Source organism: Papio anubis, chromosome 6 (assembly GCF_008728515.1).
Source record: "Papio anubis isolate 15944 chromosome 6, Panubis1.0, whole genome shotgun sequence".
Taxonomy (NCBI): Eukaryota; Metazoa; Chordata; class Mammalia; order Primates; family Cercopithecidae; genus Papio; species Papio anubis.
The window spans coordinates 26,858,641-26,870,727 of record NC_044981.1 but is presented as its reverse complement, the minus strand read 5'-3'; the positions used below and the strand labels follow the sequence as shown (position 1 = coordinate 26,870,727).

General features: G+C 42.9%; 3 protein-coding genes and 1 non-coding gene across 4 annotated transcripts; 3 read left to right on the top strand and 1 right to left on the bottom strand.

Annotated features, from left to right (window-relative positions):
• Window positions 1-94: 94 nt before the first annotated feature.
• Window positions 95-8,596, bottom strand: LOC101011394 (histone H2B type 1-K). The gene is made up of 2 exons (XM_003897204.5): window positions 8,139-8,596; window positions 95-494 (listed from the first exon to the last, which is right to left on the bottom strand). Exon 1 carries the CDS (start codon window positions 8,526-8,528, stop codon window positions 8,148-8,150), a length of 381 nt encoding a protein of 126 aa, XP_003897253.1. The 5' UTR covers window positions 8,529-8,596; the 3' UTR covers window positions 95-494; window positions 8,139-8,147.
• LOC101011982 (histone H4) lies at window positions 1,047-1,474 on the top strand. The gene has a single exon (XM_031667642.1). It carries the CDS (start codon window positions 1,114-1,116, stop codon window positions 1,423-1,425), a length of 312 nt encoding a protein of 103 aa, XP_031523502.1. The 5' UTR covers window positions 1,047-1,113; the 3' UTR covers window positions 1,426-1,474.
• Window positions 8,597-8,819: 223 nt separating the features above from the next.
• Window positions 8,820-9,415, top strand: LOC101012342 (histone H2A type 1-H). Its single transcript, XM_003897207.3, has one exon. The coding sequence runs from the start codon at window positions 8,871-8,873 to the stop codon at window positions 9,255-9,257; it is 387 nt and encodes a 128-aa protein (XP_003897256.1). The 5' UTR covers window positions 8,820-8,870; the 3' UTR covers window positions 9,258-9,415.
• Window positions 9,416-11,711: 2,296 nt separating this feature from the next.
• Window positions 11,712-11,784, top strand: TRNAV-CAC. Its single transcript has one exon. It is a non-coding gene; the product is annotated as a tRNA-Val (tRNA).
• The last annotated feature ends 303 nt before the right edge of the window (window positions 11,785-12,087 follow it).

Below are 12,087 nucleotides of genomic sequence, written 5' to 3'. Positions count from 1 at the left end.
AGGCATATCAGAAACTGCTACTGGTGTAGGGGCCAAGAGAAAACCTCCCTTTTGCCCTCTGAAAGTTTACTGAAAATCAACTGATAAGAGAATATTAGTAAGAGAAAAGGCATACAAATTTATTAAGGTACAGGGCTGGGGACCACAGAATAACTACCTCAACCCCTCAGTGGGGTACAGAAGCTTATATACCTTTTCTCAGAGGCAAAAGAGGAGATGGGTAATGTAGACAATTTTTTAAGGAACAGTAAATGATTATTAGGGAGAAGGAATGGACCAAGGAGAAAGAAATTAACTTGTAAATGATTCTCTTTGGAATCTGAATGAGATCAAGAGGCCAGCTTTATCTTGTGGGAAAGTTCATCTAGGTATAGTTGCATTCTTCAGTCTTCTTTTCTGCATGCAGTAGATAACGAGGTAACCGAAGGCAATTGTGCTTCTTTTGGTAAGAAGCTTTCTTGGTCATATCAGGAAATTCCAGAGAAAGTCCCTCCCTGGAAGAGAAACAAGACAAAGTTAGAGGGATCTTGATTCTTAGACTTGTTTCTGAGAACCTTCAATTTTCCAAAGCACCCAGGATTACCAAGCTCGATATCTGGGGGGATAATTCTACACCCCAAACACTGGAAATGAAAATAAGTAGAAGATAACTTAGCAATATACCTGAAAGATCTTTAAATTCTATATGAGTCTATCTTGTATTGCTAGGAATTTAGCATATGGAGTATATTTCCATGGTATATTAAGGAGAAAAATGCCACATAATAGCATAGTTCCACACAAATAAAGAAAACATGTATATATGTAGAGATAATATTTTATTCTTTTTGCTTTATGTATCTTCTATAATGTTAACATTTTTGTTATGAGGCAGGAATCATGTTAAGTGAAAAAAGGAAGAAAAACAGCCTAGGTCTTGAGGATTAAAAAGGACTGAAGGAGAACAAAAGGGAGTAGTGCACAGCAGGCCTGTTTCCCTTTTAGGTCCCCTCCACCGACGCGGAGGGACTTCCCGCCAAAGCTCTTCCGGTTTTCAGTCTGGTCCGCAGGGTTTACCCATAAAAGAAAGCTGCCATCACAGGCAGCAGATCTTTGTTCTCTGATCACTTGATAATGTCAGGACGCGGCAAAGGAGGTAAGGGTCTGGGGAAAGGGGGTGCCAAGCGCCACCGCAAAGTGCTGCGCGACAACATCCAGGGCATCACCAAGCCAGCCATCCGGCGCCTTGCTCGCCGCGGCGGCGTGAAGCGCATCTCCGGCCTCATCTATGAGGAGACCCGCGGGGTGCTGAAGGTCTTCCTGGAGAACGTGATCCGGGACGCCGTGACCTACACGGAGCACGCCAAGCGCAAGACGGTCACCGCCATGGACGTAGTCTATGCGCTGAAGCGCCAGGGCCGCACCCTTTATGGCTTCGGCGGCTAAACGGCATTTTGAAGCCCTGTCGTTCTCTAAAAAGGCCCTTTTTAGGGCCCCTAAGCTTTCAACAAAAGAGTTAAAATGACAGCAAACTGAGTCTCTTAATAGGGTCCTTGTCAGTGAGTTCTCTCGTCCTGTTTTACAAGATTAACTCGGGATGTCGAAAGTGGACTGATGACTACAGGTGGCCCTGGGCCGAGATTTCCCAAGGCTAGAAGAGCCTCTGCTGGCCAGTAACTTCTGGCGGCTGCTTGCAAATTGCCTGCAGCCGGTTTACCGCTCGGATTAGGGGCGGGCTAGACGCTTAACTTCCCTCTGGCCCTTCAAATACGTCTCGGGAGAGATGAGGGGTTTGATGGGGGCTCCATTAAATGCTGGAGCCTCCAGGATTGGAGTGGGGAGCAGACCATACTTTTACTACTGTAGAAGACAGCTGGGCAGTCTTAAGAGTCTTAGTAATAATATTCCTTTATATGTTTGCCTTCTGATACGATTTTTAAATACTGAAATATATCAAGTATACAAAATGCGCTGGTGACCACACCACTTATTCAACAACTACAGTTAAAAATCCTCATGTCCCTTCTCAGTAGCACAGCCCTCCCTTTTTCCTATCCTAGAATTAACTAATATTCTAGGATAAACTGATATTCTGAATTTGGTGTTTACTGTTCCTATGCATTTTTAACTTTAGATGCACATACCCCTAATCTATTTTAAACGTCTTCATGAATTTTTACATTTGCTCTTGAAATATATCCGTGTTGAAATGTGCAGTTCTACGTTATTTTCACCATTAATCTAGTTTTCTAATGTGTCAGTAAATACTTTATTCATTTCTGTTGATTTTTTTTTTTCCTCATTACAAAACAGCACTGTACACACCTGTGCATTTTCTGGTTACATGAAAGTGGAATTATTTGGTAAAAGTATGTGCATATTCAACATGAGTAAAAATGAACAATTTGCTTTCCAGGATAGTATTTTAAAATTTACACTCCCATATTCCACCAGCAGTGCTTCAGAATTATTGTTTATCAGCATTTCCTTATGTCAGATTGGAGTTTTTTCAATGAGATTTTTGGCTATTTGGAGATTTTCCCACTTTTCTGGGAATTTTGGTCTATCCAGATTCTCTACAGTTTTTATTTTATGAGTTTTGATTTGTAAATATTTATATATTTGAGTTTAACTTTTTGTCAGTATGTGACAAATATATTCTGTCACCTTGTGGGTTCGTTTTTAACTGTTCGTGATATCTTTGGATGTACAAAATTTTAATAATGTTGGATTTATATTTTTTATAGTTTTTGAATGCTGCCTTTTCATAAAGGAGTTATCTGCCTTCCACTTTCCCCAGGAGCTGCAGGCATCAATCTGGGGAGAAAAAAAAAGTATTTAGGCTGCTTATCTCCTGATTTGGCTTGAATTGGATAGTAAGGCTTTTCTGAAATAGCTCTAAGAGTAGCTTTAAGAGCAAGCTAAGGGAAGACCTCACAAAAGATTGATCTTACTCTCTAAATAAGCAAGGATTAACAACACCTAAAATTTTCAAAGTATTACAAAAGGGACAAAAGAAAGGGTGAAAGAGGAAAGTAATTCCTAAGATACACTGAAAGTCTGTTGAAAATTGTGTTAAACGCTTTACATGGATTAGCTCATATCTCATATTTTCATGATAGATTTTACTACTATTATTTTAAAATGACAAAATAGAGGTCAAATCAAATAACCAATTCACAAATGTTAGAGTCTGTGACCCAAACTTGTAATTTTTAAATTTTTATTCTTCCAGGAGCATAGATTCAAATTGCCCTGAACATACACTCACTCAAACCTGTAATATTCTTAATCACACTCTCTTAGTGGATAGAGAAGCCATCACAGAGTAGTAGTGGTGCTAGTCCTATAATGGAGAATTTGGGGAAATGTGTCAGGACAGGTACAAAACCTGCCTGTCACTTATCCCAATAGGAATGAATTATTTTCATGTGTCAGTTTGTGGGCCTACTTGAGAAAGTCGTTTTCATTTTGTGTCTGTATAGTTATGTTATTGTTAAAGAAATCTGCAGCAATGTAACACGTCCTTCCCTGTCATTTTTCATGTTCCAAGCCCAATGGATTAAACACTCCCTTAGGAAAAACTGTAGTAAGTGGTGATGCCAGAAGGAATTGTAATCCTTTGCATAGTGCCCTAGTGGGTTTTAGGTCAAGTTCTGCTCATTGAGTGTCTTATGGTATAGCACTAGCCATGCATGGAGTTTGAGCACTTACAATGTGGCATGTGACTGAGGGAGTGTTTAATTATATTTTAATTAGTTTACATTTAAAAACTGGTGCTGGATTCAATTAGATAACATCCAAGTATGCTTGGAACACCTTAGGGACATGAATCAGAATCTTCTTATTCTAATTACAGATGAAGAATTCCCCATGAAAATTTATTTTGATATACTGTAAAAGTGTAAAATACACACCAGATTTTGAAGATTTGAAATGAAAAAAGAATGCAAGATATTTAATACATTCTGTATTGACTATATGCTGAAACTGTATTTTTGATACATTCTGTCAAATAGGATACATTATTAAAATTAATTGTAACTTTTTTTTTTTTTTTTGGAAACGAAGTCTCGACCCTCTTGTCCCCCAGGTTGGAGTGCAATGGCGCCATCTCGGCTCACTGCAAACTCTGCCTCCCAGGTTCAAGAGATTCTCCTGCCTCAGCCTCCCGAGTAGCTGGGAATACAGATGCGTACCACCCCGCCTGGCTAATTTTTTGCATTTCAAGTAGAGACGGGGTTTCACCATGTTGACCAGGCTGGTCTTGAACTCCTGACCTCAGGTGATCCACCCACCTCGGCCTCCCAAAGTGCTGGGATTGCAGGCATGAGCCACTGCGCCTGATTTTTTTTAACTTTTAAAAATGGTTACTGGAAAGATAAGAAGTACATGTATGACTTGTATTATATTCACTCCCCCCCTTTTATTTTTTTTTGAGATGGAGTCTTGCTCTGTCGCCCAGGTTCGAGTGCAGTGGCATGATCTCGGCTCACTGCAACCTCTGCCTCCCAGGTTCAAGTCATTCTCCTGCCTCAGCCTCCCAAGCAGCTGGGACTACAGGCGTCCCATTAGTCGAAACCATGCCCGACTAATTTTTGTATTTTTAGTAGAGACGGGGTTTCACCATACTGGCCAGGCTGGTCTTGAACTCCTGACCTTGTGATCCACCCACCTCAGCCTCCCAAAGTGCTGGGATTACAGGCATGAGCCATCGCACCTGGCCGTATTATATTTCTATTTGAGTAGTGTCTTAAGAGTAACAAACTGGCTTTCAGACACTTATAATAGGACAGAAAAATCCTAGTTCAAGAAAGAATGAGAAAGTAGGAGAAACCAAATGAACAACAAATTTCCCAGGCCGGGCACGGTGGCTCACCCACCCGGTTCATGCCAGCACTTTGGGAGGCCAAGGTGGGTGGATCACCTGACGTCAGGAGTTCAAGACCAGCCTGGCCAACATGGTGAAACCACGTCTCTACTAAAAATATAAAAACTAGCCGGGCATGGTCACGGGCGCCTGTAATCCCAGCTATTCAGGAGGCTGAGGCAGGAGAATTGCTTGAACCCAGGAGGCAGAGGTTGCATTGAGCCGACACAGTGCCACTGCACTCCAGCCTCGGTGACAGTGAGACTGTCTCAAAAAAAAAAAATTTTTTTTTCCTTTCCTTCACGTATATTCCTGAAGACAGAGATAAGGTCTTCTCCCAGCTGTACTTATACCTCAGGTAATATCAAGAAAGCAGTGACATGATATATTACACTTCATGGGCATAGAGTTGTGACATTTACTCCTTTGTATTAAGGACTTGAAGAATTACTAAGTTTTTCCAGCTCATCTAAGGTAGAAAGCCATGCCATTTTCTTAGGTCCATTGACCTCTTTACTTCCAACTTCTAGGCTCAGATACTAGATAACAACACAGACCAAACATATGATTGCCAAGTCCCTAACCACAGTTAAATAAACCTCCACTTTTCAATCCCAGAGCTACTCTCAGTTTCCCAAAGAATGGGAAAATCTGAAGCAGGCAATTATTCTGTGCAAGTGTTCTTCAGGAGGCTGTAACAATTGCTAGATTAAATTGCTGTGGTCCAGAATCACACAGCAATTATTGTAAAGCACTGAACTACTCTTTAAAAAATTATTTTATGAGACAGGAGACAATTTAGCACATTCAACTTTTTAACAATCTAAGAGAGATTATGAGATATAAAAATGAATAAAAGAGCCCTATTTTTGTTTCAAATTAAGTCAAATTAATACACATGGCTAATGAGAAAATAAATGACAAAGAGATACGTGGTGTAATGGGAACAAACAAGAGCATAATGGAATCTTGTTCTGATTCTAACGATCTGAGCAAATTAAGCTTTGCATCCATTTAGCTATTTGTAAAATAACATTGATCTGAACTTTTTGATTCCTTCAAGCTGTTAAACTCTGTGCTATCAACCGGGAATGGTTGCTCACGCCTGTAATCCTAGCACTTTGGGAGGCCGAGGCCGGTATAGATAGCCTGAGGTCGGGAGTTCGAGACCAGCCTGGCCAACATGTTGAAACCCCCATCTCTACTAAAAATACAAAATTTAGCCAGGCGTGGTGGCAGGCGCCTGTAATACCAGCCATTTGGGAAACTGAGGCAAGAGAATCGCTTGAACCTGGGAGGGGGAGGGTTGCAGTGAGCCAAGATCTCACCATTGGACTGCAGCCTGGACAACAGAGCTAGACTCCGTCTTGCGAGGGGAAGGGGGGGGAAATCCGTGCTATCGAGAGAAATAAAATGAGATCATTTTGAAGGGAGTGAGAAAAGGGGTGAGGGTGAAAGCAGGAGAAAGTTATGGCCACTTCTACCCAGTATTTCTATTAAAACACAAATGCACTTCCAGAATTTTATAAAAAGCAAAAAGGACTGAAAGTAAATTGTATAAAATCAAGATGTTATGTCCATTTGCAAAAATAGTTTGTAAGTCTAAAGGTAATAACAGCAGATAACTTCAGAGTAAAAATTTTAGTCTATAAAGAGTAGTCAGGTATACCTGAAGGTAGAATTCATTGGCATAGTGTATCTTAGTTTGTTTTTAAATTTTATTTGCAACGGAGTCTTGCTCTGTTGCCCAGGCTGGAGTGCAGTCAGGTGATCTCAGCTCACTGCAACCTTTGCCTCCTGGGTTCCAGCAATTCTCCTGCCTCAGCTTCCCCAGTAGCTGGGACTACAGGCACACGCCACCACACCCAGCTAATTTTTGTATTGTTAGTAGAGACGGGGTTTCACTATGTTAGCCATGCTGCTTTCGAATTCCTGACTTCAAGTGATTGCCTCCTATATAGGTATAGATATAGATCAGTGCCTTCTATATAGGTAAACAATAAATATAATTATTTGTTGATATATTTCTTAGAATATTAGTGTAACCCCAAAATTGCTGATAGGATAAATTAGACTTAGATGAACAGTGAACATATGCTTTGCATGTATTTAAAGTTTTCCAATATGACCTTGCTAATCTCCAAATGCCCAAGGGCGGGCAATATCCCCAAAGACTAGAACAATGCATGGCCAAATATGTTAAATATATATACAGACACATATACATTGAAAATTTCCCTGTGAAACTGGCCTGCATTTCTAAATCACAAATTTAGCCAGGTAACAACCTAGCTTAAAATTCGTGGACCCTTTCTTTCACTTGGTTCTTCCAAAAAAGTTCCACACTGCTTATCACCGGCATAGCCATTCTAGCCTCCAGTTACACAATAAAACCCACCTAACTCTGCTCAGATCCTGTGCTGCTGGGGAAGTTCCCTTCTCCTCTACTCCAACTTCTTGCTTCGGGGCGGACTGTCTCTAGTCTCAGTCTGTTGTCTCCCCTCTGGATCCAGTTGCTTTTCCTTTTCCTTTTCTATAAGTTTTGTCAAAAGGAAAAATTACTGGTTGAACCAATTGACGCTGAACATGCCTTAACAACTAGCAAACTATTCAAGAATCTTCGCGATGATCTCATGTTCCGTTTCTTCACTCATGAGAAAAGCTGTGCTCCTCCCCTTACCCTTGCAGACTATCCTGCCTGGTGGTCTGGCATCTTCCCGATGTCTTGTGGGCTGGAGAGGTGGAAACGGGGGGGTGAGAGGGAAGCAAGCAAGGCAGAGCTGGGTACAGCCTAGAAGGGGTTAAATAAGGTAATTGCTCGCGCGAAAGCCATACGTACTGGTAGGCCATCGGGAACCAAATTTACAAATATATAAACTCAAGTTAGAACTCCTTTAAATGGTGGAATAGTACACGTGACAATAGGCTTTCAACAAGTTCTAACAGGAAGTCACAGCACTCGACACAACGGAAGTATCCATTTTCGCGCCAAGAGCCAGGAAGCACTTTGTTAACGCAAATTTCCTGCACATCCTTAATTTTTTAGGCGCCATATTCCTTACTCAGTACTCTCAGTACTAACAAAGTGCATATGGCTTCTTTAGCCTGTACTGCCTGTACTCGATTACAAGCACTGTACGCATTACTCAATGTAATGAGATCATAACAACCCCTTTAAAGAGATCGCCACTATTTAAACCTGGATTAGGAACACGTGTTTGCAGCTCTAATAGCGACAATTTAAGTGGCTCTTAAAAGAGCCTTTGGGGTTGGGCTTTAAGACGCTTACTTGGCAGGTTTACTTAGCGCTGGTGTACTTGGTGACGGCCTTGGTGCCCTCCGACACCGCGTGCTTGGCCAACTCCCCGGGCAGCAGCAGGCGCACGGCCGTCTGGATCTCCCTGGAGGTGATGGTCGAGCGCTTGTTGTAATGCGCCAGACGGGAAGCCTCACCCGCAATGCGCTCAAAGATGTCGTTGACGAAGGAGTTCATGATTCCCATGGCCTTAGAGGAGATGCCGGTGTCGGGGTGGACCTGCTTCAGCACCTTGTACACGTACACGGAGTAGCTCTCCTTGCGGCTGCGCTTGCGCTTCTTGCCGTCTTTCTTCTGGGCCTTAGTCACTGCCTTCTTCGAGCCCTTCTTGGGCGCAGGAGCGGACTTCGCTGGCTCCGGCATGTTGAGGGCGAACTACGAGTCGAGGCGGACTAACAGCAGATCGAGAAAACGGGAAGTAATGGGAGCAAGGCACCAGGAGTCGTTTTTATATAGAACCTCTCATGCAAATAAGGTGAAGAGTTAAAGTCCTGTATCTGATTGGTGGTTATTCAGGGTGACCTCAGAGGTTAGTTATACCTAATCAACCAATCAGCAAATCCAAAAGATGTACTTCCATTGGTTAAAATTAAGTGGCAACTCTAACCAATGACATAGCTTCTTTTTCGCGCCCAATGGTGTTTATAAAAGGCGCTGCCTCTCCACTTTCGTTTCGCTGGGTACTTTAAGTAAGTTGTGGTCAGTATGTCTGGACGTGGCAAGCAAGGCGGTAAAGCTCGCGCTAAGGCCAAGACCCGTTCTTCTCGGGCTGGGCTGCAGTTCCCTGTGGGCCGAGTGCACCGCTTACTCCGCAAGGGCAATTATGCAGAGCGGGTTGGGGCCGGCGCGCCGGTGTACCTGGCTGCGGTGCTGGAGTACCTGACTGCTGAGATCCTGGAGTTGGCTGGCAATGCGGCCCGCGACAACAAGAAGACCCGCATCATCCCGCGTCACCTCCAGCTGGCTATCCGCAACGATGAAGAGCTCAACAAGCTGCTGGGCAAAGTCACCATCGCGCAGGGTGGTGTCTTGCCCAATATCCAGGCCGTGCTGCTGCCTAAGAAGACCGAGAGCCACCATAAGGCCAAATAAGGAGCGAGGTTGTGAAAACTGAAAAACAAAGGCTCTTTTTAGAGCCACGCTACACTGTCCTAGAGAAAGCTGGACACGGTCATGTTTGTTTCACTTCATGTTTGTTTCATTAGCCCACATTATAAAGCGCTTCTTTCCCGGTTGGGCTGGAGCAACTCTTTACAATGTTTCTAGATGTAACCTAATCCACTGGAAGGCAGTAAAGACCCACAAGTTATTGTAGGATACACCGGAGAAGCTTATTCAGCAGGAGTAATAAGTGATATCAAATATGCAAATCCCTGAAGTCTATTTACCAATTCCAGAGTTTATGTTTGTTTTTGAGATGGAGTCTTTCCCTGTTGCCCAGGCTGGAGTGCAGTGGTGCAACCTCGGCTCACTGCAACCTCCACCTCCCAGGTTCAAGCGATTCTCCTGCCTGAGCCTCCCGAGTAGCTGGGATTATAGGCATGCACCACCATCCTCAGCTAATTTTTGTGTTTTTAGTAGAGACGGGGTTCCACCATGCTGGCCTGGCTGCTCTCGAACTCCTGACCTCAGGTGATCCGCCCGTGTCGGCCTCCCAAAGTGCTGGGATTACAGGCGTGAGCCACCACGCCAGGCCTCCAGTGTAATAATTATATTACATTAATAGTGTTGTCAAACAGCCATAAAAATGGGATATACTCGCCACTCTTTAAAGGCAAATTTTGCAATTCTAAGTATTCTTGAAAAGCAAGAAAGGTCAGCCTAATTCTTAAGTGGTCTAACTCTTAAGAGCAACTTTACCCAGGTGATGAAAGTCTAGTGACTCATTTGCATTACAATTTGATTCCGATGGGAGGAGAATATGGGATACAGAATTTCCTGAATCCCATATTTGTAAATCCTTAGCCCCATTTCTTTGGAGAAGCTGTATTAATGCACTCTTTTAGTAACTCAGGATACAACATGGCTTTTTCTGTCTAGTTAATTTGTATTATCAAATTTATTAGATCAGAATTGCTATTGCTTTTGATTGCTTGTCCACATTAATTTACCTACCCTAGGAAGCCCTATGAGTTTCCTTCCTCCCCACCGACCCCCAACTTGATATTACTTGCCTGCTTTTACTTCATAGCCTCAAGGCTTTCTGGCTATTCCTACAAAATGGGAAACACATTTTCTGTCTTAAGGCCTTTGCACTTTAAATTCCCTCTTCCCTGATAGCTACCTTTCTCACTTTTTTTCAATCTATGTAGGTCTCACAGAGTGAGACTCCATCTCAAAAACAACACCACAAAAAAACCACACAGAAGAGATATTTGGTGCCAACCACTTATGGCTACATATGCAATATGAATGTGCTTATTTAATTCTCGCAACCTTTTGAGGTGAGTATTGTTTGGACTCTAATTTGGAAATGAAAGTGTTGTGTTACTTATCTAATCAGATTCTCAATTAGTAGAAGAAAAAGCTATGTAGGTCTCTGTATACTCAGCCAGTATGCCTGTCAAGTTGCCCCCACACTGGGCCAAAGGGGCTCTAGACCACCCTTTTTAACTCCTTTGTGGGTCACTGAGTGAGGACTGCCCTGGGGAAGGATGCAGCCTTGAGTGGGGAGGAGCTCTGCAGCTGAGGCAAATACTAAAGAAGCTCACAGCTGGTGTCTATCTGCTAATTGTGCTCTCTGCAGTTGGGCTGCAAGCCCTTCCTTGAAGGAGGATCTGGGCAGTGTATTTCCATGTCTATGACATATATTAACATGAATATAAATATCAATGTTAAGTAAGGTCGATGATAGTATCTGTGAGACTGACTTTAGCATGTATAAGTGCATAGCTGGTATTGCTCTTTGACTTTTTTTGTTTTTCTTTTTTATTGTTTTTGAGATGGAGTTTTGCTCTTCTTGCCCAGGCTGGAGTGCAATGGCCTGATCTCGGCTCACTGCAACCTCCACTTCCCAGATTCAAGCGATTCTCCTGCTTCAGCCTCCCGAGTAGCTGGGATTACAGGCGTGTGCCACCACTCCCGGCTAATTTTGTAATTTTAGTGGAGACGGGGTTTCACCATGTTGGTCAGGCTGGTCTGGAACTCCTGACCTCAGATGATCTGCCCGCCTTGGCCTCCCAAAGTGCCGGGATTACAGGCATGAGCCTGTGATTACTTTCATCAGGGAATGTGAAGGGGGTGGGGTCTTTTCTTTTTAGAGAAATAAGAAAATGTGCAGACTTTCTAAAAATCTTTATTAGTTTGGTATACTCCTGTAAGAGTTTTAAATGCCTCAATCATTGCACATGGAAGGTGATAGAAAACAATTACAAAGGAAATGGGAGATTTTTCTACTGACTTTTCCTACCCCAGATTCAGCAAATCTCTTCACTTTTCCCGTTCTGAGAAATAATCCAGTTTAGCCCCATACTGAAGAAACTTCAGAATTAATACTTGAGGCTCAAAGGAGAGGAGAAGGAGCCTTTAAAAAAAAACATGGAACGAGTTTCTGTAGTATAGTGGTTATCACGTTTGCCTCACAAGTGAAAAGTCCCTGGTTTGAAACCAGGTGGAAACACATTTACCAGGTGCAGTAGTTCATGCCTGTAATCCCAGCACAAAAACTTAGCCGGGCGTGGTGGCAGTTGCCTGTAGTCCCAGCTACTTGGGAGGTGAGGCAGGAGAATCGCTTGAGCCCGGGAGGCGAAGGTTGCAGTGAGCTGAGATTGTGCCACTGCACTCTAGCCTGGGCGACAGAGTGAGACTCCAATCTCAAAAACAACAACAACAACAAAAAATCACATAGAAGAGATATTTGGTGCCAACAACTTATGGGCTACATATGCAATATGAATGTGCTTATTTAATTCTCACAACCTTT

Excerpts from the sequence above, each read along its gene's own strand:
- LOC101011982 (XM_031667642.1), top strand. The coding sequence starts at position 1,114 with ATGTCAGGACGCGGCAAAGGAGGTAAGGGTCTGGGGAAAGGGGGTGCC.
- LOC101012342 (XM_003897207.3), top strand. The coding sequence starts at position 8,871 with ATGTCTGGACGTGGCAAGCAAGGCGGTAAAGCTCGCGCTAAGGCCAAG.
- LOC101011394 (XM_003897204.5), bottom strand. The coding sequence starts at position 8,528 with ATGCCGGAGCCAGCGAAGTCCGCTCCTGCGCCCAAGAAGGGCTCGAAG.